The sequence below is a fragment of the Cervus elaphus genome, chromosome 14 (genome assembly GCF_910594005.1).
Source record: "Cervus elaphus chromosome 14, mCerEla1.1, whole genome shotgun sequence".
In the NCBI taxonomy this organism is placed as follows: domain Eukaryota; kingdom Metazoa; phylum Chordata; class Mammalia; order Artiodactyla; family Cervidae; genus Cervus; species Cervus elaphus.
Window position 1 is genome coordinate 47,108,582 of NC_057828.1, and position 24,944 is coordinate 47,133,525.

General features: G+C 50.4%; 1 protein-coding gene across 4 annotated transcripts; it reads right to left on the bottom strand.

Moving 5' to 3' along the window:
* Positions 1-289: 289 nt before the first annotated feature.
* Positions 290-24,037, bottom strand: SLC45A1 (solute carrier family 45 member 1). 4 transcript variants are annotated; one of them, XM_043924418.1, is made up of 9 exons: positions 23,906-24,037; positions 18,141-18,561; positions 17,314-17,406; positions 16,571-16,795; positions 10,162-10,904; positions 6,670-6,823; positions 4,769-4,945; positions 2,950-3,155; positions 290-685 (listed from the first exon to the last, which is right to left on the bottom strand). In XM_043924418.1, the coding sequence occupies exons 1-9, from the start codon at positions 24,017-24,019 to the stop codon at positions 413-415; spliced, it is 2,406 nt and encodes an 801-aa protein (XP_043780353.1). In that variant the 5' UTR covers positions 24,020-24,037; the 3' UTR covers positions 290-412. The 4 variants fall into 4 exon arrangements, with proteins under 4 accessions (XP_043780353.1, XP_043780355.1, XP_043780354.1 ...); XM_043924420.1 differs by having other exon boundaries at positions 18,141-18,238; positions 23,906-24,020; XM_043924419.1 differs by having other exon boundaries at positions 23,830-24,018.
* Positions 24,038-24,944: the final 907 nt, after the last annotated feature.

Genomic DNA, 24,944 nt, shown 5'->3' on the forward strand with positions numbered 1-24,944 from the left:
GGGCCAGATCTTTCTTTATTGTAGGCAGTTGTCCTGTGTACCTTAGGGTGTTTCTAGCATTCCAGGGCATCAGCACACACCCAAGTTGTGACAACCCAAAATATCTCCAGATGTTGCCCCAGTGTTTTTGGGGCAGGGGGTAGGAGTGGGAGGTAGGGTGCAGGGTTGCCTCTGGTTATACGTGTATACACAAGTGACTCTTACAGTCTCCCGCTAAGTCCCTGTGATGAGTGGCCCAGTGCCCAGGTGACCTACTGCCCCTCATAAGAGCCACACTAGAAACCATAGGCTCTGCTGTGGCCATTTATTGTCTTATCACATATTTACATCCCAACAGGAGACCTGTCCCGCCTCCATCCACCAGGGCCCCTTGGGTTTCCGCAGCCCGCCTGCTCCAGACCCGGGCACAAGCTCAGACGTTCAGCAGGAGGGGCCGGTGCTCCTCGGTGGTGGTGGTGGCGTCACCAGGAGGGATTTCATAGACGACAAACAGCGAGGAGTACAGGCAGCCCAGGAAGGACACGAGGCTGGAGAAGTACATCACCCCGTTGGCGCTGCCCACGGCCGAGGTCAGCGGCCCCAGCACCAGGGACACCAGGATCTGGGCCAGAAAGTACTGGCAGCTCAGCAGGGAGATGTCGACGCCCATCCCCCGCCGGGTGCCGTCGGCGCTCGACCCTGCGAACTGACCCGAGACGCATGTCAGCCAGACCAGGCCCCCTGCGGCCTGGGACCCAGCACCCCACGCCCGACAGCTCCCTGTTTCCAGGCCCCCGGTGCACAGGGAGTCTGGCCAAGACTTTAATAATATTTGTGAAAAGAGATGACAACAAGAAGAGGAATCCACGACCAGCAGGTACAGGCGGGCACACAGGCTCCTCCCTGCCTCTCTCCCCTCAAGGCCCGCCAGGCCACGCCCCCTCCACCCTAGCTCATCCCCTTTCTGAACCCTTGTTGCTACAATGCCTGTCACACTCAGAGACCCCCGCAGGGTCTACAGCGCCTGCTCCTCTGGCCCGTGGCCTCCACCTTGGACTAAGGGCTCCCTGCGGCCCCACCCAGTGCCACACTGGGGGATGGAAGACACAGGGACTCTGAGCAGAGCCACCGAGGGGTGGCAGGAGTGACCCTACACCCAGCTTGGGCCACCCGCATCACGCAGACCATTGCTGGGTGCCACCTGGGGTCCAGACTGGCCTGGTCCCACGATCAGATGTGGTCACCTCTGGGATGCTGCCTACCCCTCCCAGTCCCATCCAAGGCTCTGTCCCCACAGCCCGGCAAGGGGGTCTGTAAATTGGCATTGCGTGTATCCTGGGGACATCATCTTGGCCCATGGGGCCACTGTGGTGGGGAGGTCACAGGTGAGCCTTGGACCTGCAACCCAGCGGAGACAGTGTGTCTGTAAGACTCGCGGGGCAGCAGAGGCCTGAGACACCCAGCCAGCTCCACCCTGATCCATCAAAAGTGGCCCGAGGCCCCACGTCCCCTCCCATGGGGTAGGGCCTCCCTCCACCAAGAACTGCGTATCTGGTGAAGGGGTTCCGGGGAGCTGACAAGCAGGACAGCGACACTCAGGCCACGTGCATGGCTCACAGGCCGAGGTCCCTGTGCCGCCCTGGGGGAGAGCCAGCCCTTGGGCCCAGGCCTGGGGGAGGTGATGAGGTCCAGGGTTAGAAGGACTGCAGGAATGGCCAGTATCACAGTGGTCTTCAGTGCAGAGTTTTAAAATCTCAAAGTCACAGCCAAAAATCTCTGATGGGAATATTGCTTGATCATAAGGAGGAATGAGGTAAGGATTCACTCTACACAGCATGGATGAACCTCAAAAAGGCAAGGCTGGGAGAGGCCAGACACAAAAGGCCACATGTCATGTGATTCCATGGATGTGACATGTCCAGAACAGGCCAATCCCCGGAGACAGAAAGCAGATCAGTGACTATAGGGGGCTGGGGGAGGGGAGGCCTGGAGGGGTGATACTTGGAGGCTTCTTTTGGTCGGGGTGGGTGGGGGGCTGGGGTGGGGGGTGAGGTGAAAGAAAGTGAAAGTGAAAGTCACTCAGTCATGTCCAACTCTTTGTGACTCCACAGACTATACAGTCCATGGAATTCTCTAGGCCAGAATACTGGAGTGGGTTCCCTTCTCCATGGGATCTTCCCAACCCAGGGATCAAACCCAGGTCTCCTGTATTGCAGGCAGATTCTTTACCAGCTGAGCCACAAGGAAAGCCCAAGAATACTGGAGTGGGTATCCTATCCCTTCTCCAGCAGATCTTCCCAACCCAGGACAGTTAGGGTTTCTTGCATTGCAGGTGGATTCTTTACCAACTGAGCTATCAGGGAAGGGCAGGGTGTGTGTGACAAAAATGTTCTAGATTTGATGGCATGAGTATGCTAAAAACTGCTAAATTGTACACTGGAAATGGGTGAATGGTGTAGTTTTATGCTGAATTCTTCCTCAATTAAGCTGGTAAAGGAAAACCCACCCTGAACAAAACATCAACTTTTACATAAAGACAGGATCTTTTTTCCTGGTTTTTCCTTTTGCCTCTGACACCACCAGGTCGTGCCTCGGTCCTGTCACTTATCCTCTTTAAGTTCCTGTCTCCTGCTTAGTGTGGACTTTTGGCATTGATTCTCATTTTTAAAAAAACTGTTCACATATTATTGACCTCGTTCACAAAGTGGTTGGTGCCCAGGCCCGGTGCTTCCAGGTGACCCTGAAGCCTGGCAGAGGGGAACCCCAGGGTGGGTCTCTCCTTGCCCCTCCCTCGCCGCCTCCTGAGTCCCTATGTGGGCAGCTTCCCTCTGGGGTTTATGCTCTGCTGACACATCCTGATAATCTTCCCCTTTGAACGTGGCCCCCGAGCCGCGCAGGAGGTCCGGGACCCTGCCCAGGTGGAGGCTCAGCCTGGACGCCGGGCCTGCAGCCAGAAGCCGGGGCGCTCACCTGCTTGCTCTGGTAGTAATCACACAGCAGCGAGTAGGGCAGGGTGCACAGGGTGGAAAACAAGACGCCGTAGGTGACGCAGAGGGACAGAACCACGTAGAGGTTCCTGGAGAGCGTGGCAAGCCCGGTCCCCAGGCCGAAGGCCAGGTACGCGATGAAATACAGCGTCCGGACGCTGAGGTGCTCCTCCAACTTCTCCAGGATCGCTGTCAGGGGAGAGGAAGGTGAGCACAACCCACCCGGTGCCCCGGGCACCCCCAGGCCGGCAGGCAGCTCATCCCGCTCAGGGACCCGGGGAGCTCAGGGACCACCGATGGGGCGTCCAGATGGGTGGCAGGACCCGGGGTAGCCCTGTTCATATCAGCCCAGGCCAGGCCCCCAGGTGCTGCAGCAGGTGAAGGGGTCTTCAGGTAGAAAGGCCAGTGGCTCCAGAGTTTAGGGTTTAGAGCTGAGCCCTGAATTCCTGCACAAATCCTACTGCCTCTCCCTCTTTCCTAATGTGAGGACCCTGACAGCCCCACCCCAGTGGGCCAGCCTTGAAGGACCCTGAGAGGCCTAGGAGCTGAGGCTCCACAGGACACCCCTTGCAATGCCCTAGGGCCACTTCCCCATGTCCAGGTGCCCGGACACCCAAGCCCCTGGGGTCTGCCATTGAGAGCCAAGAAATTCTTTCTTAATATGGTCTCTTGACCCTCACAAAAGGTCACGGTCCCGATGGTGGGGCTGGAACTCGTTAACAGGGCCCACAGTTTACAGTTCTCAGGTGGAGTCCAGCCTGCAGCCTGTTTCTGTACCACCTGGAGCTAAAGATGGTTTTTATATCTTCAAATGTTTAAAACAAACCCAAAGAAGATGAATAATTTGTGACATGTAAAAATTATACAAAATCCAAATCCCCATAAACATCAGAGAAGGTTAGCCAGAATTTAGCCCCACGTGGTCATCACGTCTCATCCACCTCAAGGGTGGCCCCAAGGGGCCCCAACGGAGCCTGTGGCCAGAAAAGCCGGAAGGCTGGATTCTCTGGCCTTTTACTGAAAACGTGGGCGAACCCCTGAGATGAAGTTTGGGGGCTGCACCCCCCAAACTGCCCTGCCACACCCCCGCTGGGCTGGCCCTGGCCCCCTCAGGAATCCAGCACAGCGTCCTAGGGCCTTGGGTCACCCAGGGTCAAACCTCAGGGTCATTGCGGACTCCCTGTCCCCACCGCCCACTTCCATGTCACTCCACCTGCCTCTCTGGTCTCCCCTGCACCTCCATCCCCTCTGGACCAGCTACCACAGGAACTGACGTGGGAAAGACTTGAGGGGGGCCGATGGATGGCTCACCCATCCGTGACCTCACGGATTGACCCTGGGCCCGCACTTGGCCCTTGCCTACGGGCCTGAACCCTTCGGCCAGTTGCTCCCTCAGGTCTAGACACACACCCTCCCCTGTCCTGCCCCCGACTGACCCCCACGATGGGTCGCTGAAAACAGAGAAAAACACAGCGCTATCTGCCCCCAAACTGGGCTTCCTTCAATGCCTGTCCTCTCGCCACCCTCTTGGAAGGCCACCACCCCTGCCGAGCCTGCCCCCAACACCCCCCAACCTGCCCTCCCAGCCGAGCCTGCCCCCCCCAGTCTGCCCCTAACACCCAGCCGAGCCTGCTTCCCCCATGAACCTGCCCCCCAAGCCTGTCCCAACACCCGCCCCCGCCAAGCCTGCCCCCAAATCCTGCCCCTAACACCCCCCTAGCTGAGCCTGCCCCCACCCCTCCCAGCCTCCCCAACTCTGGCCGAGCCTGCCCCCCTACACCTCACCCCCACCCCGTGGGTACCTGAGTAGAAGGCGGCGCTGAAGGCGTAGATGCACATCCCCCAGCAGCCCACGGTGACGCCGCTGTTGTACTTCTGATATGCTTCTGATGTGTGCGGGGCCTTGGGGTCCCCCTGAAACACCACTTCGCCCATGAAGTCCGTGTAGAAGAGCAGCATCCCCTCGAAGGAGAGCCACCCTGGGGGGGACACAGGTGGTGACCGCAGGGCAGGCACTGGCTCACCCGCCCCCCAGCAGGTTCTGACCCACCATCAGTGCAGCACGTGAGTTTTGTCGATTCAAAACTTAAAGAAGAGGGGGGACCTCCCTGGTGGTCCAGTGGTTAAGACTCTGAGCTCCCAATGCAGGGGGCCCGGGTTCCATCCCTGGTCAGGGAACTAGGTCCCGCATGCCACAGCTAAAAAAGATCCTGTGTGCCACAAGTAAAGGTCCCATGCAATCAAAGAAGTAAATAAAGATTAAAAATTATTAAAATATTTTAATAAAAATGTTTTAACTTTGTAAAAATAAATATAAAAAATATTTCTTAAAAATATGAAGGAATTACCTTTACCACCCAGAGATGCCTTTACCTCTGTTAAAATTTTGTAGGTTTACTACCCTTCCTTTTTAAAAAATTAATTATTTAGTTAGTTCCTTGACCAGGGTTTGAACCAAGGCCCCCTGCATTGGGAGTGTGGAATCTTAACCACTGGACCACCCAGTAAAGTTCCCCTACCTGTCTTTTTTTAAAGTAAATATATATTCTTATAACACATGCCCTGTCGTGAGAAGTTTTGCATTCTGTTCTTTCTCTGAATCCTATCACCAGAAGGAAAGTCAACCCCACCTCTGGTTTTCCACTCGCTCCTCTGCTGGGGAGAAAGAAAATGCCAGTGGGGCTTCAGTCACAGGCAGGGCAGGGGGTCGCCTGCTTACCTGGGAGAAGTACCTTAGGAAGGGCAAGTGTTGATGGAAACCTAATTTGCTCTGTTACCAAGAAAACCGTAGGGGTCCTTCCTCTGGTTTCCACGTCCATTTCTCTCTTATAGAGGACGGAGGTGGTGTTTACTGGGCCTCTGGAACCTCAATAATTATCATGCACGTGTCCTATGCCATTAAGTACTTTTAAAGAACCCCATCTCAATGGCAGCAAAATATTTCACGATGTGGATTCACCCTAATATACTTACCCCTTCCCCCATTGCTAGGTGTTTATCCTTTTTCCCATCTTGATCTTTGACTGTTATAAATCATGCTGTGATCAATACCTCGTACAGGTTTGATTCATGATCAAACCTCTGACTACATCCTTGCAACAAATACCAAATAGGATCCCTGGGATAAATGCTATGGGCATTTTTTAAGATTCTTATCTGTTGCCAAATTGCCTTCCAGAAAGTCATTCTGCTTTACATCCCACAATTGTTTGAGAGCTTAGGTTAAGATCAGAGGGTCAACAGCCCGACAGTGAAGAGACTCTGGAGGGAATGGCATGCTAGCTGGAGCTTCTTGGTATTCATCTGAAAGCTGAGCCTGTGAACTTGAGACCAGCCCCTGACACATGTGTGTCTGGGTGTGTCTACATCTCCGCTCTAAGAATTAGGGGTCCAGACTGGCTTAAGACACAAATTCCTCCAGTGGGAAAGTGATAGCCCACTTAACTGTGAGTTGCCTGAGGAGTTTTTGGTCCTGAGGATCTGGGCTCCGTGGAGACCCAGGGGACCTGGTTAATCTGGGAACGCCTGGAGCAGGTACCTCCCTGCTCCATCCCCACCTCATCCTGCCCCTGGTGGTGTCTGGGGAAGCCTGGTGGGTTGGAGAGGTCTCCGGGCATTCCTAGCCCTGGGTCAGGGCCTGTGCCCCCACTGCAGGGCCACCCGAGGGGGGCACGACAGGCAGGAAGCTTTGCCACGAGCTCACCCAGGAAGTGGTTGACGCAGAGGTGGCGCAGCGCCCTGGGCATGTTGCAGATGGTGAAACAGAGGTGCCTCATGGACAGCGGCTGCCCCGACGGCTCGCTGGAGCCCGTCAGCTCACTCTCGTATTTCACACCGTTCAGTAAAATATTTGCCACCTGCAAGAGAAGCCCCCCAAATCCCTCATCAGAGCACTACACCCCGGCCACCCCATGTGTGCGTGTTAAGTCGCTCAGTCATGTCCGACTCTTTGTGACCCCATGGACAGTAGCTCACCAGGCTTCCCTGTCTTTCACCATCTCCCAGAGCTTGCTTAAATTCATATCTGTTGAGTCGGTGATGCCATTCAACCATTTCATCCTCTGTCACCCCCTTCTCCTCCTGCCCTCAATCTTTCCTAGCATCAGAGTCTTTTCTAATGTCAGCTCTTCGCATCAGGTGGCCAAAGTATTGGAGCTCCATGCATGTGTGTTAAGTCACTTCAGTCATGTCCAACTCCTTGTGACCCTATGGACTGTAGCCCGCCAGGCTCCTCAATCCATGGGATTCTCCAGGCAAGAATACTGGAGTGGATTGCCATGCCCTCTTCCAGGGGATCTTCCCAACCCAGGGCTCGAACCCACGTCCCTTACATTTCCTGCATTGACGGGCAGGTTCTTTACCACTAGCACCACCTTTTGCTTCAGTGAGAAAGTGAATTAGGAATACAGACCCAGAGGCTGTGAGGGTTTGTCTTCCTAGACAGTGTGAACCAGGCACCAAACACCATCCTACTGTTCTCCGGCCACCCTGCTGAGGCCCGTGGTCCGAATGAGAGAAATGACCTTATGTCATATGACTTTATGACATTTTAAGAGACATATAACGTTAGTCTCTTCAGAGACGGGGGCAGCTGAGCATAAAATCTCCCTTCGCTGTGCCTGCCTTTCGGCCACAGAGGGTAAGTTTGCCCAATGTGAAATACATTTGAAAGAAAAGAAATACGGATTGGCTCAAATTCAGACATTATGAAGTCCCGACTTTTCCAGAAGAGAGGATGTGAAAGATGTATTTCAACATGACTGATGGATGCCTGCCTACACGGGGGCTTAGGGGGGCCCAGGGAGCCCAGGTAGGGAGCTGGGTACCCAGACAGCCCCACGTCACCAGCATTGAAACAGGGACGAGTGGGTTCAGGGCAACGCTCCAGGGACAAACACACTCACGGCTCCATTTGCAGCCTCTTCCCAGAAGGACTAGCCCCCCATAGGGCTGGAGGTGCAGACACCACCTAGGTGAGCTGTTGGCTTTGAGAGGTACACATCTCGAGAAGAGAGAAGGTACCTTACTGTGGGTCCATGCAGGAGCTTTTGCTGGGGCAGCACCTGGATACTCCAGGTGGAAGAATGAAAAGGAAGGAAACAGCCCATGATGCCAGTTCTGAGGGCAGCCGCCGTGCCAACAGAGTTTGTCACCCATAACTGCTGGAGCAAGACTTCACCTGACACCCCGTCCCCACTGAGCCCAGATGTGTTCACACTAAGCTCGTGATTTTTACTTTCCTCCCAGAACCGATTTGAAAATAGAATGTTTTAAAAGGATGAAGAAGACTTTCCACTAGAACTTAAGAACTGTATCCAGAAGCCAGGTGGGGTTTGGGGCACCTGGATAGAATGGCCGAGTACTGACAAAAGGCCTGATGAACTGCTCTACGGTCCTCAAGAGTGAGCATGACACGCCCTTGACCTGAGCACTTACAGAAATAGCTTCCCTCTGCCAATGACGGGTTTCTTCCAGTGACTTTGAGTGCTTCAAACCCTTTCTGGATCGGAGCTGGCGGACACTGCCCACCCGGGCCTGGACACTTCTCAGCAGGATGGGCAACCACCTGTGCAGAGTGCTTCCTTGAGGTAGGATGGCATTAAGTTTAAGATACTATAAAAGAAGGCCCTAGGATCGACTCTCGGTCATGCAAAGAGGTGCATCAAACTTCAGAATTTAACAGCAAAGGCAGCATGAGAGGCCCCTTCTCAACATCTCTGGTGGGCCTCCTACAAGATCAGGTGTCTTCTCAGGCACAGGGTCGGGGGGCATGCCTGACTGAGTTGAGGCTGGCACTTCCGGTCACATGGGCAATTGTGTCCAAGGGGCGTGTCCAGGTCACTTGCTTCAGAACTGCCCTCCTGAGGGCCTGTGCAGGTTGATTTCTGCTCAGGAAACTCCATCCCCTGGGTTCCCTGAGGGCAGGGGGGCCACAAGGCCCTCAGGTCTACTTTAAATGAGAGAATAACTCTCTTTTTAAGTCTTGATTGAATTTGTTACAATATTGCTTCTGTTTTAATGTTTGTAAGGCATGTGGGATCCTAGCTCACCCACCAAGGATTCAAACCCCACAACTCCTGCATTGAAAGGCAAAGTCTTAACCACTGGACCACCAGGGAAGTCCTAAGAATAACTCTCTTCAATGTATGATTCTTTACAGCATCAGACTTTTCTTTCACCACCAGACACATCCACAACTGAGAGTCCTTTCCTCTTTGGCCCAGCCTCTTCACTCTTTCTGGAGCTATTTGTGACTGCTCTCCATTCCTCCCCAGTAGCATACTGGACACCTTCCGACCTTGGGGGCTCATCTTCCGGTGTTGTGTCTTTTCATCTTTTCACACTGCTCATGGGGTTCTCGTGGCAAGAATACTAGAGTGGCTTGCCATTCCTTCCTCCAGCGGACCATATTTTGTCAGAACTCTTCACCGTAACCCGTCTGTCCTGGGTGGCCCTGCATGGTATGACTCATAGCTTCATTGAATTACAGAAGCCCCTTTGCTGTGGCAAGGCTGTAATTCTCTTCAAAATCACAGACTCTGAAAATGGCTAAAATCCCACATATCGGCTGGTGGCCTTGCAGCCAAATCCCTCATACAACACAGACAACCTTCTGGAAGGTTCTCTGCTTTTCCAGAACATTCCGGCACCCTTTGGGATCCACAGTGTTGACAGCCTCCCAGCTGGCCAGTTAAGGTTGCCCACCCAAGGAGGCCCCAGAAACAGCCACCAGGGTTTAGGTTTCATTTCTGTCCTTCAGGAAGCCTGGGCTCATTGCCGTGGGTGCACATGGCCGAAGTGGGCTGGATGTGGGGAAAAGACTAGAAATGACGACAGCACATATGATGCTGAACTCACGGAACCACCTCTGGGCAAATGTAAGGGTGTTTGAAAGAGCCACCCCTTTGCTGTGGCCAGTTTCTTAGAGTACTGCAGAGACCGTGAGTGCACGTGGGCCCCAGAATCCCCACACTGACTGGATGAAAAGCACGAGGCTATTGGGGCTGGGCGTGTCCTTGAGGCCCATCCATTAGCCCCAAGTCTTTCCTGAATGGTTCACCCAGGGCCGCAAATTTCCTTCCAGGTCATCTATCTAAATGAAGAGAGGGGACCATATGCATGGCGCCCTCTGACCCCTGGCTCCTCCCCCCTCCCCCCGCCCCCCCCACGACCCAGCCCCAATGTTTGCTTTTACCTGTTGACTGAAGGTCACGTTTCTTCTCCGGCTGGTGTCGGGGCCGCTTCCTCCAGCCGCATCCGGGATGGCCAAGGTCTGGGGTCTCTTCAGGATCCCGGCCGACCGTGGCTTGGAGGTATCCAGGGAGCCCACCCTCAGCACATCCCCATCAGGGCCAGTGGCCAGGGCGACGTCCCGCCGGTCCCCGAGGCCACGGTCCTGGCGGTAGAAGCCATCGGGGGCCCGGGGGAAGCTGACGCTGATGGCCTGCCTCGGGAGGCTGCTGGGGATGGCCAGGTAGCTGTCGTGGCCGCCCGTGAAGCAGTCGATGAGGACACTGTCGATGTTGGACGTGGCAAAGGACGAGGCAAACTCGTTAATGCCCGTCAGGGAGCTGTCTCTGCTGATGAAACTGCCATACTTGGGCGTGAGGGGGCTGAGCGGGGAGATGGGGCTGGAGAAGCTGGCATAAAGGCTGGGGGCTGGGGGTGGGCAGGGGACCGTTTGGCCTGCACCCTCCTCACACAGGACAGGCGGGGATGGAGGCAGTGGGAGGCTGGGGCTCTTCATGGTTGGCTTCTTCTCGCCTGGGGGCCGCAGAGGTCTCTCGGGGATGCTGACCAGGGTCAGGATGGTGGTAATGCTCAGGATGACGGCTGTGAAGATGTAGATTACCCGCAGCTGCCCGCCCAGGGCTCTCCCAAAGCTGGTTTTATCCCAGTGGATCCCCCCGACCACGTATCCAAACCCTCCTCCGAGACCTGGGGAGAAGAGCAACGGTCAATTTTCCTCGTGGGTTAGGGAAGAAAGCCCCCAAGAAGGTGTCCCCTTCCTTACTTGACTTGAAAAATCCACTCCAAGGACCTGGATGGATTATCTGTCCCACCTACACCCCAAAGAAAAGAAGAAGAAAATGGCTGGGGGGGTGGTTGTCCTGGTTGCCTGCACTCAAGGGTCACCTGCCAGGGCATGATGACCACCTGCCTCACTCAGTTCCCCTCTGCACACAGCGTTTCAGGAAGACCAGGAGTGAGTGTCGACACCGGGTCACCTCTCCCCCCGGGGTCCCACTCCTCCCCCAGCTCCAGGACTGTGTAAACTCGGAGACCTGGTCCCAGCACAGACCACGGCACGAGTGCACATGGGAATTCCAGGGGCCACCCCCGTCTTGCTTATTCGATGACATCATCCTCAGGCATGACCACCATTAAGAGTCACCCCTAATGGGTTGCCCCTGGTGGCCAGCTCTCCAGGCCCTGGAGCCTTTGGGGAACAGCAAGGCGGCAGGGATCTAGTTCTTTCCTCTGATCTCCCTCACCAATTCCACGGCCTTGGGGACCCGGCAAATGGTCAATGTTTGACGCAACACAATGTAAAAATGTGGGTGAAGTCACATTGCCCCCAGCCAGCAGTAATGAATATTCTCACCTCCAGAAAGTGCAGTTTGTTCCAGCCCACCTCTGGGTTTCCAAAGATGTGCCCTTTGACTTTGAGTGCAGCTCAAACGAGGCTACTGGTTTACTCCTGGCGACACACAGGAGCCTGCATCTGACCATCACGTGTCCTGGGCTACCCTCCGAGTGGGGAGACCTAGCCACATCAGGGGTCGGCCTTCTAGACAGAATCTCAGACATGAGTTTGAGCAAGCTCTGGGAGTTGGTGATGGACAGGGAAGCCTGGCATGCTGCAGTCTATGGGGTTGCAAAAATCCTGAGCAACTGAACTGACAGGTTCATCCACCTCTCTGCAAATGACTCAATTTCATCCCCCCTTTATTATTCTTAACTTCCCATATTTATGGTCCTAACTAGCTTCCTCCCACCCCTTCTGAAGACATAGTTGCAGATTTGTGACCCTTAATCAAGGTCAGATTTGCAAGAACTTAGTTTTTTTAAAAATAATCAAAGTGATACATCTGCACAGCTAAGGAACCACACCATCAACTCAACAGCAAAGAAAAAAACAGCCTGATTCAAACAATGGGCAAAGGACTTGAATAGACATTCATAGACATGATCTGTGAATGGCCAGTAAGCACATGAAAAGATGCTCAATATGACCAATCATTAGGGAAATGCAACTCAGAGCCACAATGAGATATTACTTCACATCCATCAGGATGGCCACTATTAAAACAACTTTTTAAAACCCAGAAAACAATAAGTTGGCAAGAAAGTGGAGAAATTAGAACCCTTGTGCAGTGTTGGTGGAGATGTAAAATGGTGCAGTTCTCGTGGAAAACAGTATGAAATTCCTCAAAAAATTAAACATAGAATTGTGGTCTGACTTAGCAATTCCATGTCTGTGTCTAGACCCCAAAAGAACTGAAGGCAGGGTCTTGAAGAGATATTTGTACATTCATGTTCACAGAGGCATTATTCACAACAGCTAAGTTGTGGAAGTAACCAAGGAGTCCATCAAAGGATGAATGGGTAAGCAAAGTGTGGTCTATGAATGCGATGAAACACTATTCAGCCTTAAAAAGTAGGGAATTCTAACATACGCCACAACATGGGTGAACCTTAAGGACATTACACTCCATGAAATAAGACCATCACCAAGACAAATTTGATTTCACTCACAAGAGTTACTTCAAGTAGTCAAATTCATAGACAGAGAAAGTAGAATGGTGGTTGCCAGGAGTTGGGGAGAGGGGAGATTGGAGTATTATTACTTAATGGTCATGAGTTTGTTTTACAAGACGAGAACGTTATGGGGATGGACAGTGGTGATGATGACCCAACAGTGTGAGAGTATCATAGAACTACACACTTTAAAATGGCTAAAATGGTAAATTTTATGTTACTTGTATTCTAATATAATTTTTAAAAAGGAAAGAAAAAAAAAAGCAGACATGTAGAGATCCTCCTGTGCTTACAACAGGATTAAATCCTGATAAGTCCATCATAAGTTGAAAATATCATGAGCTGAAAAAAATGCACTTAATCCATACTCATATATATCAAATAGATAACAAGCACTCATCATCTCACATGCTAGTAAAGTAATGCTCAAAATTCTCCAAGCCAGGCTTCAGCAATATGTGAACCGTGAACTTCCAGATGTTCAAGCTGGTTTTAGAAAAGGCAGAGGAACCAGAGATCAAATTGCCAACATCCTCTGGATCATCGAAAAAGCAAGAGAGTTCCAGAAAAACATCTATTTCTCCTTAATTGACTATGCCAAAGCCTTTGACTGTGTGGATCACAATAAACTGTGGAAAATTCTGAAAGAGATGGGCATACCAGACCACCTGACCTGCCTCTTGAGAAACCTGTATGCAGGTTAGGAAGCAACAGTTAGAATTGGACATGGAACAACAGACTGGTTCCAAATAGGAAAAGGAGTACGTCAAGGCTGTATATTGTCACCCTGCTTATTTAACTTATATGTAGAGTACATCAGGAGAAACACTGCGTTGGAGGAAGCACAAGCTGGAATCAAGATTGCCGGGAGAAATATCAATAACCTCAGATATGCAGATGACATCACCCTTATGGCAGAAAGTGAAGAAGAACTAAAGAGCCTCTGGATGAAAGTGAAAGAGGTGAGTGAAAAATTTGGCTTAAAGCTCAACTCAGAAAACTAAGATCATGGCATCCGGCCCCATCACTTCCTGGGAAATAGATGGGGAAACGGTGGAAACAGTGGCTGACTATTTTTCTGGGCTCCAAAATCACTGCAGATGGTGACTGCAGCCATGAAATTAAAAGACGCTTACTCCTTGGAAGGAAAGTTATGACCAACCTAGGCAGCATATTAAAAAGCAGAGACATTACTTTGTCCACAAAGGTCCATCCAGTCAAGACTATGGTTTTTCCAGTGGTCATGTATGGATGTGAGAATTGACTGTAAAGAAAGCTGAGCACAGAAGAACTGATGCTTTTGAACTATGGTGTTGGAGAAGACTCTTGAGAGTCCCTTGGACTGTGAGGAGATCCAACCAGTCCATCCTAAAGGAGATCAGTCCTGGGTGTTCATTGATAGGACTGATTTTTGAAGCTACAACTCCAATACTTTGGCCACCTGATGCAAAGAGCTGACTCATTTGAAAAGACCCTGATGCTGGGAAAGATCGAGGGCAGGAGAAGAAGGGGACGACAGAGGATGAGATGGTTGGATGGCATCACCGACTCAATGGACATGGGTTTGGGTGGACTCTGGGAGTTGGTGATGGACAGGGAGGCCTGGCATGCTGTGGTTTATGGGGTGGCAAAGAGTCGGACACGACTGAGTGACTGAACTGAAGGATCTACTATACAGCACAGGGAACTATACTCCAATATATATAGTCACTAAGTCGCATCCAACTCTTTTGCGACTCCATGGACCGTAGCCTGCCGGGCTCCCCTGTCCATTTTCCTGGAAGTTTCCTGGAATTCACCAGGAAAGAATATTGGAGTGAGTTGCCATTCCCTTCTTTAGGGGATCTTCCTGACCCAGGAATCAAACCCAAGTCTTCTGCTTGGCAGGGGGTTCTCTACTGCTGAGCCACCTGGGAAGCCCATATGTGTATATCTGAGTCTCTTTGTTGTACATCTGAAAGTAACACAACATTGTAAATCAACTATACTTAAGGTTTTTTAAAAAGGGGAAAAAATCCATTGAATACACCTAACCTACTGAATATCATTGCTTAGCCCCACCCGCTTTAAACATGCTCAGATTATTTCCATTAACCTGCAGTTGGGCATCTAACACAAAGCTTATTTTATAATAAAGTGCTGACTATCTCATATAACTGATTGAAGACTGTCCTGAAAGTGAAAAAACAGATCAGCTGTTAAGTGTAGGGATATCGACCCTTAGTGGTGGCTGCCACTGGCCAGCATCATGGGAGAGGCGTGTGTGCATGCTAAGTCACTTCCAACTCTTTGTGACCCCACAGACGGTAGCCTGCCAGGCTCCTCTGTCCATGGGGATTCTCCAGGCAAGAATACTGAAGTTGGTTGCCATGCCCTTTTCCAGGGGATCTTCCTGACCCAGGGATCTACCCCCCACCTCTTATGTCTCCTGCATTAGCAGATGGATTCTTTACCACTAGCGCCACCTGGGAAGCCCCATGAGAGAGGACTGGGCTGCTTATCAGTAGACTGGGAAGAGAGAAAATCTAAAAGCTTTTGTCAAGGGCAAAAAATCGTAAGTCAAGCCATCATAAGTTGGGGTTAAAAGGTTACATACATATATATATATATGTATGTAAGGTAAAAAGTGAATTCCTTCTTCTGACCTTCCAAACCCTACCTGCCTGGATCCATGCAGAAGCCCCCTGGGCCCACATGCATAAAGGAGTGTAAAGAGAGCGTGATAAACTGCATTTTCTAGAAAAAGCAGCTGAGGCTTGGAGAGGTCAAGCAGTTACCCAAAGTCCCACCATGAAGAGGAGGAAAAATACAAACTCGATTCAGGATTTTAGCTCCCAGAGCTCAGACTTTCTAACTGCTGGGCCACCCAGTCTCTTCATATAGGCTCCCCATGTGTGACAACTTGCCCTTGATTTTTAGAAATATTTTTCATTGCTATTTTATTTTATTTTTTTGGCTGTGCCACAAGGCTTGCAGGATCTTAGTTCCCTGACCAGGGATGTGAGTTCAAGGTTAATGCATCAGTGATATATACAAAATAAGCTGTCTTTAGATAGAAACACATAAAACAAGGTTATGTATTGATCCATTGACCAAAATGATGTGATTGGATGTTTGCAGGAAACTAACCCTGTATGTCTCCATGGGGCTAGGATTTGGGGTTGGCTAATTCAGCACTTATGGCACTTTTGTAGGATGTAACTACACGAACAACAAGAACCAACACTATATAATAATATCTACACACAGCTATATACACACACATTCATACATAGCTACATACACACTTATATGCATATATATCAAAAATATCATCCATTAAAAATAACGAAATAATGCCATGCACAGCAACATGATTGGACCCGGAGACAACCATACTAAGTGAAAAACAAATATCATATGATTTCACTTATATGCGGAGTCTAAAAAAATTGATAACAAATGAACTTATTTACAAAACAGAAACAGACCTACAGACATAGAAAACAAATTTATGGCTACCTAAGCAGGAAGGAGATGGGGGAGGGATAGATTAGCATTTGGGATTAACATATACACACTCCTATATATAAAACAGATAACGATAAGGACCCACTGTATATAGCACAGGGAACTATACTCATATCATAATAACCTTTAAGGGAAAAGAGTCTGCAAAAGAATGTATATTATATAATATATATAACTAAGTGACTTTGCTGCACACCTCAAAATAACATGACATTGTAAATCAACTATACAATGAAATATAGATAAGATATATAACATCTGTATATATTAATATTACTGATACCTATGGTTTGAGAGACACACTTTCAATCACGTCCCTGCTCCTCCCTTACCTGCCAGGAGGGCATGGATGTTCAGGCCCCGGTCCTGGTCGGCCGGGCTGCACACGTCCATCATGTACGCGTGGCTGGGGTTGTCGGCCGAGTCCGCGCTGAAGTCCATCAGCACCACACCGCACACGGTGAGAAGGATGCCCCACTTGTGGTCACTGGCTGTGTCGGCCAGCGCCGTCCCAATGTCCCTGCCATTGAGCAACAGCGAGAGGCCCAGCAGCGCCCCTGGGGACGGAGAACAGAGTCACCCGGGAAACGCAGACCTGCCTGCCCCGGCAGCCACCACTTAAGGCTAGAATCTTGAGGGCCCCAAGAATTCCTTCTTAATCAAACCTCAAACAGAGCACTTAGATCAGGGATTTTATTCCATCAAGCATAGCTGGAATAATAGAGAAGATTTTACTAACTCATTTTTTTTTTTTTTTTGCTGAGCTGCGTGGCTTTTGGGATCTCAGTTCCCCACTCAGGGATTGAACCCCAGCCACAGGGGTGAATGCCTGGAACCCTAACCACTAGCCACCAGGGAACTCCTCTATTAACTTGTTTTAAAAACATGATCAGAGAGACTTCCACAGTTAACCAGGGCCAGGTTACAGGGTGCTCCCGGCTCCCACACCAGTGACATGAGCTGGATTACTGGTTTTGGTTAATACTCTTTTAAATTTTCCCAAGAGAAAGCAGTTGGGGCCTTTTTTTTTTCTTTTTCTTTTTTTCCATTTTATTTCGATGCCAAAACAACAGACCTATAGCCAGGACAAGAATGAAGGGGCGTCTCCTTCCAAACCTTGAGGTACATCGGTCACTCCAAGCACCCAATAGAGGCTGCAGTAGGAATCCTGAAACACAGAAGGTCAGCAGTCAACACTGGGGTCCCCACCCCATGGGGGGACCGACTCGGACACAGCCTCCCCAGAGTCCTGAAACACTTGCATTCACCCGTCTCCAGGGCATCTAAAGAATCAGATGATGAAACTCCGAGCCAGCAACAAAACCCTAAGCTAGAAAATGAAAGATAAACAGACTCTTGGAATCACTGAGCTTCTCCTTAAATTTTCAACTCAAGCCCCCATGAGGCATGGAATCGCTGTGACCTCCTTGGGAATCCGAGGAAGTGCAGAGTCTCCCAGACCCAAACCACCCCCCGCTGTGTTGCTTGGATCCTCCAGCAACAGCCTGGAGTCTATGTGGTACCACATCCTCTGCCTGATTCAGATAAAATTGCTTAAAAGATGGGATCTGACTGGCCAAACCTGGGTTTTCTTGCATGTGTGCATGCTCAGTCGCTCAGTCGTGTCTGACTTTTTGCAACCCTATGGACTGTAGCCCACCAGGCTCCTCCGTCCAAGGGATTCTCCAGGCAAGAATACTGGAGTGGGTTGTCATTCCCTTCTCCAGGGGATCTTCCCAACCCAGGGATGGAACCTGCGTCTCCTGCATTGGCAGGTGGATTCTTTACCTAGAGCCCCACACAACTGAGTGGGCTCAACTTTGGCCCCTCTCTTGTCCCCCAGTGAGGTTTCTGGAAGCTTCTAGGGAGGTTTTGGAGGCCGGCAGGCTGCGCAGGACTCACCAAGGATGGGGCTGATGAACCACACGAGGCTGTAGAGCTGGTCAGGCAGGCCCATCTGCAGCAACACGGGGGTCACGTATGCCGTCTCCATGGCGTAGCTGAACTCAATGCCAAAGAGGACAGAGCCGTTGAACAGCAGCTCCCGGAAGGACCTCTGGGGGTGCAGGTCCCCGAAGTCCACCAGCTCGATTGGGCAGGGGGTGTTGGGGGGCGGGGGCGGTGAGGGCCGGATGCATTTCCTCCTCTTGGGATGTCGTTTGAAGTTGTTGGCCCGGTGGCTGATGTGCTGGGTCACAGACCCCGAGTAGCCAGTGACTGGGGGCCTCCAGAAGTCCTGGGGGGCCAAGGCGGGGAAGAGGGCCTCTCCCGGAGGGGCGCTGCTGGCCGGGGGGATCATCGCAGGGGGGGCCGGTGGGTGCTCCTGTGGGGAAAGCCCAGTCAGGGGGCAGCCGTCACCCGCAGGGCCTCTGCTATTAGAGCGAGTTTATCCGGATGGCTCTGCCTTTATCCCCCGGGGCCCTGCTACCCTGTCCACGTGGGAATGGAGTTCACACAGGGGCCCCTTAGAGCCAACACTGAGCCCCCAGAGTGGAGCCTTCAGTGTGGACGGTGCTCCTGGACCTGGCTTTCACATCAGGGCAGCCTACCTTCCCAAGGGGACAAGAGTTGGTCCTTCAGGTCCTTTAGCTTGTCCCCAAGCTAAAACGCAAAGGGACAGTTCCCCAAACAGGATCCATCAGGAGGGTCTGGCAAAGAAGCAGGAGGAGTGGAGGCCACCAAGAGCCCTGTGGCTGTTCTCAGGCCCCAAAGGACACAGGGCTCTTCTAGGACCTGTGGCTAACTTTGCCCCCCCCCCCCCCCGTCCCCCGCAGGCCCCAGGGGAGCAGAGAAGGGAGACCAGACACCCTGGGGTGGGGGGAGGCAGGGAGAAGGACCCACAGGCACCCCAAGCGCTAGTATGTGGTGAGGGGACAGCCCCTCCATCTCAGGATGGAGGGCCACAGTGGGCACCCTCCCTAACACCCGAGTTTATGCTCCACCTTAAACCAAGGATCTGAGCCTAAAAGGAACTGAATGAGTTTAACTCAAGTCTTTTCCTTTTACATCAACTGGACAAATGAATTTTCAGTTGAGCCAGGAGAACTGAGACTTTTGCAGTGTTTGAAAATGTTCTCTTTAAAGAAATAAACAGAACTTCCTGAATCCTGCATGTCACAGACAACACACTGAATAGGGATACAGTTTACAAAAAAAGAAAATGAGCAACAAGAAGAATTTGGGAGGGTGAGAAATAGATTTTCCTCCATCCTCAAGCTATTTTTTTTGAGAAATTGTGTAACGCCCTCAGCCTCAGTAGAGAATTAGCAGGCTTGCGGACCTTACAGACATTCCCACCCACTCTGTTCCCCACCCTCACCCCCTGGAGTTTGCAATCTGTACCCCTGGGCATCCAACAGTTTTCACTGCTTAGAAATTAATCTAGATTGTAAATATTACAGGAATAGATTCTAGCTTGTTGACCTGTGTGTTTTAGCCAACGTCAATTTTACTAAGCACAGGGAGAGGAAAGCTGCTAAGATCAGATGGAAAGAGACAGATAAAAACACAAGAGAGGGACGTCCTGGATTGGGGTTGACCTCTCTGACATAGCCCACTCCATCTGCCTCACAAAAAAGCAATGCCTATGTTTCATCTTTTTTTTTTTTTTAACTTTTTGGCCTCATCTCAAGGCATGTGGGATCTTAGTTCCCTGACCAGGGACTGAACCCGTGCCCCTGCAGTGGAAGGGTGGAACCTTAACCACTGGACCACCAGGGAAGTGCCCTTAAGTTTCCCTTGGAATCCTTCCTGAGAAGTAGGCCCCAAACCTGAGATGTCATTCCCAACATTGATAGGTTTCCTAACAAGAACTCTTGTTATTTACCAAAATAAACAGTAGAGGCTTTCTTTCAAAATAGTTTTTTAAGCTTTAGTAATGAGGCCCTTATTTCTGGCTTTAACTTACCGTATACCCTCTGTCAAACTCTTGCTAGTCGATAACTTCTTTACGAATCACTCTGAAATCTCGTTATGTCAGATTTGCACCCCAAACTCTTCCCAACCTATCCTGCCCACTCGGGGATTGTCTTCCTTCTCTTCAGAACACACCATGATAGAAATGTTTTGTTCTATAGATGTCCCAGCAGGATTCAGAACATCATATTAATCCAACAAACTATCCATCCACCAATCCATCCAACCATTTATCCATCCTCTCTTCCATCCATCCATTCATTCATCCTCCCTTCCACCCATCCACCCATGCATCCATCCATCCATTTATCCATCCTCTCTTTCATACATTTATCTATCCAGCAATCCATCCATCCATCCATCCTATGATCTACTTGCCCACCTACCTTCCTATCTTACCATTTGGCTGAGTACTGAATACCAAGGTACTGAATTTATAGAGATAAAAGGAAGACACAGTTCTTGCCGTCAAGTTAAGTGAAAAAGTGGAGGAAAGACATTCTAAGCAGTGGGGACCATCCATGAAAAGGAGCTCTGTGCACCAGCTGGGCACAGTGGTGGTCGGATGGTGAGAGATGAATCCATCAAGAAGGGATTAGCTGATCAGCAAGATCTGGTAGGAGGTGGATTTCACACCAAGGTGACAGGGAATGACATAACCAGTCTGCTCTCATCTCTAGAAAACGCTTATCTCATGCCCTTAAAAAAAAAAATCCCACATTCTCTTCTACAGTAAGAGCAGAGGTACCTAAGAACTATGTAGACAAGTAATACTTCATTAAAAACATGATCCATTTAGGAAGATTAAGTCAAGATTTTTAAAAAAAATTTTAAACTAAGCATCTTGTTTATGTTCCTTACAGGTCTCACTCAGGCCCTTGTAAATGGGAAATACTCCAGAAAAATTGGCTGGTCTTGCCTTAAAAAACCCAGGTGGTTGTTAGCTATCCCTGGAGCTTCATTCATTAAGATGACAGAAATATGATACTGATGGACCCATTTGCAGGGCAGCACTGGAGACATAGACAGAGAACAGATTTACGGACAAGGGCAGTGAGGGAGGAAGGAGAGGGTGATATGGATGGAGAGAGTAACATGGAAGCTTATACACCACCACATGTAAAATTGGTAGCCACTGGAAATTTGATGTATGACTCGGGGAACTCAAACTAACAACCTTGTTGTTACAACTGTGTTGTAACCTGTAACAACCTTGTTGTTACAGTCACTCAGTCGTGTCCGACTCTTTGCGACCCCATGGGCTGCAGCATGCCAAGCTTCCCTGTCCTTCACCATCTCTGTAACAACCTAGAGATGGGAAAGGGTAGGAAGTGGGAGGGAGGTTTAAGAGGGAGGAGACATATGTACACCTATGGCTCATTCATGTTGATGTATGGCAGAAATCCAACCAATATTGTAAAGCAATGATCCTACAATTAAAAATAAACACATTTTACAGTATCACAGAAATAGAGGACCTTCTGGAACACTGAAGACTGTCTCCTTAGAAGTCAGAGGAAGACCTTAGCCCAGGTGTGTTAAAGACTTAACCTGACTCCAGCTGTCTGGTCACAGCCTCACACCTGCCTCAAGGCTAACTCCTTCTCTGCCTCTCTCCCTGCCCCTGCAGGCATGTGACACTTCTCTTTCCTATTGGTATTTTACTTCCATAAAGTGAACTTCAGTGAAAATATATTAGAAATCTTTTCATTTTAGAGTGAAGGACCATGAGCCCACTTTGGAAGAATTTTAGCCTTACATGCATAGGGTAGAAGTATATTTTTGAAAAGGGGAAACTTTGTAACCCACTTAAAATGGACAGAGGAGCCTGACAGGCTACAGTCCATGGGGTCACAAACAGTTGGACATGAATGAGCATACATGCTTAAAATGGGCTACCTAAATACCCCATGTCTCTACCTGTGATGTGACAGTTTCACCATCACCTGCCCACCACCCCCAGCTTTAAAACACAGTCTGCAGTCTGTCCTAGCAAAAGGGAGACCCTCACACCTCCCCCCATCCTACACTTCTCCTCCCTCATCTAAATCAGAATTAAACCAGAACTTGAAAAAAGCCTTCATTATGGATTCATTTTCAAGTTTCAGGCTTACCACTTTTATTTTAAAATACATGTATTAAAAGTTGCCTGTGAAAGTTTATTCTAAAGTAAAGTGAAGTGGCTCAGTCGTGTCCAATTCTTTGCGATCCATGGACTGTAGCCTACCAGGCTCCTCCATCCACGGGATTTTCCAGGCAAGAATACTGGAGTGAGTTGCCATTTCCTTCTCCAGGAGATCTTCCCGACCCAGGGATTGAATCCAGGTCTCCTGCATTGTAGGCAGATGCTTTACCGTCTGAGCCACTGGGGGAGGTAAGCTTATTCTAAGGACTGTTTAAAACATTTTTGAAAAAAATTTTTTTCATTTTTTTAATGTTATTAAAAAATGAAAGTAAAATGTAAACTAGTAAATGGAATTTTAATACACTAACACAAATATTCAACTGACATCTTGATCATACTATATTACCATTATTCAGACCACTCCCCCAGATCTGCACATATTCCTGGACCCCCACAGGTTGTATGTTGGGTCCACTGTCCTTCTAGAATACAGAGGATGTTTCAAAGAATAAATCCCTCAAGTTGATTAGGCGCCAAATGATTAACAAAGATAAACAATGTCCATGTAATTTGAATGCTTAAAATTATCCCACTCCTACTATTTCTCCAAGGTAATATTTCAAGGAAATCTTCCCAGACCAGTGAAGGACTCTATGGACTTCAGTGAAGTCGCTCAGTTGTGTCTGACTCTTTGCGACCCTATGGACTGTAGCCCACCAGACTCCTCCATCCATGGGATTTTCCAGGCAAGGATACTGGAGTGGATTGCCATTTCATTCTCCAGGGGATCCTCCTGACTCAGGGATTGAACCTGGGTCTCCCACATTGCAGGCAGACTCTTTACTGTCTCAGCCACCATCTGAGAAAGGTGGACTTCAGGGGATATATTTAGTGAACTAGCTACTGAATCCTAGCCCACTTCTCATTTTTGATCGGTGGCAATCTGGCAGCCCATTGATCCCCAAAGCCCTGGTGAGGCACACACTGAACTTGAGTTTCATCAGCACCCGGTCCTACCTCCCTACAAAAGCTGAGAAAACACAAACATTATGGTAACCCCAGTAATAACTTATGAAGTTATTTCTTGTCGAGGGCAGGATGAATGGATTGCCATCACCCTCTCGTTTCAACCTCAGCATGTTGCCCTTGACAAAAAAGCAGAAATCCTTGGTGCTCATCATAAACTTAACCCTGGGGTGCTGAGAGAGGTTACACTAGGGCCCCAGCCATTCAGAGCTTTCAGTCGCTGGTGGGAGGTGGACCGGAAGCTGATGACACCTGCCCAGGTGACCTGGGAACAGGCCTCAGGCACCAATAAGCGCCGCGTAAGCCTGGGGGCAAATCCCAGTGTGTGTTTGATCGCTTTCCTTGCAACTGTGAAATAAATCTCACCCAACTGCTACCCACCCTTCTCAGGGCGGGAGAGTTCTGCACTCAGGGGGCGAGATGGGGGGCTAGGGAGGGGGGCTCCACTGACAGTTCATTTAATTAGACAAGAGGAACAAAGGTCTCGGTGCCAACCTCCAGCCCCAATCCTGGCACACTGCTCACCCTGGGGCCTAAGCCACGGCGCTCCCAGCACAAAGCCGGGAAACTGTGCGGAGGGCGCAGGAGGAAAGGGAGGTACCTGTGGTTCCAGCCAGGAGGCATCCCTTTCCGAGGAGGCCGGGCTCCTGCCTGCCACGCGCTGAGCTTGGGTCCCGGCCCGGCCGCCCCCGGCCCGCCGCTGCTCCTGCAGCATCACCCCGCGGGGCGGGGCCGTGACGTCACGGCTGCATCCTCGCCGCCCGCGGCCGGTACCCGCAGAGCATCCTTAAAGCGGCACCGCCCGGCCAGCCGGCCGCCGCGGAGGCGCTGGACCTCGCGCAGGGCCCCCCAGCTCAGCCAGCTGTGCATCCTCCCAAGTTTAAAGGCCGGCAGGGTCTGCAAGGAAAGCGCCAGAAACAGGTTTGCTGTGACTTCTGAGCTGAAGCATTCTAGCCTTGGTAGGTGTCTTCCTCCATGAAGAAAAATATTAAAATTTTATTTTATGGCTGTGTTGGTTTAAAGATGAGTATATTAATACTACATATTAAAGCATTTCCCCTGCCCTAAGAATTCTTTTCCTCCCCTCTCCTTCTTATTTTAAAAGAAATGAACCCATTTTTGAGGAGCCCTCGAAGTCCTGTGTGCCCTGGACCCTGCCCACTGTACAGATGGGATAAGTTGGTCTTGCCCAGAAGTATTATACTGCATTCACTTATTCCCTTAACACGTCTCAGGTGCTACTCTGTGCCGGCTCTACCCCAGGGACTGCGGATAAGACAGTGAACAAACCAGCCAAAGTTCCTGGCCCTGTAGCATGACATTGTCGTGAGAGAGACATCAAACAAGACAAAGGGCAGAAGGTAGACATCCCCAGAGGAGGGGCTTAGGGAGAGTGGCAGTGGGTTGTGGTGGGGGTCACTGCAGTTCATTTATTTATTTTGGCTGCACTGGTCTTCCCTGCTGCTCGTGGGCTTTCTCTAGTTGCAGGGAGTGGAGGCTACTCTTGGCTGCACTGCACAGACTTCTCATTGTGGTGGCTTCTTGTTGCAGAGCACAGGCTCCAGGCTCATGGGCTTCAGTATCTGTGATTCATGGACTCTAGTGCCTGGGCTCACTAGTTGCTGTGCAGGGGCTTCGTT

Coding starts and splice junctions, on each gene's coding strand:
- SLC45A1 (XM_043924418.1), bottom strand. CDS start 24,019: ATGCTGCAGGAGCAGCGGCGGGCCGGGGGCGGCCGGGCCGGGACCCAA. Junction 10,905..16,570: donor CATCCATGCCCTCCTGGCAG/GTAAGGGAGGAG, acceptor TCTTCTCCCCAG/GTCTCGGAGGAGGGTTTGGA. Junction 3,156..4,768: donor CAGCGCCGCCTTCTACTCAG/GTACCCACGGGG, acceptor CTCCCCTGACAG/CGATCCTGGAGAAGTTGGAG.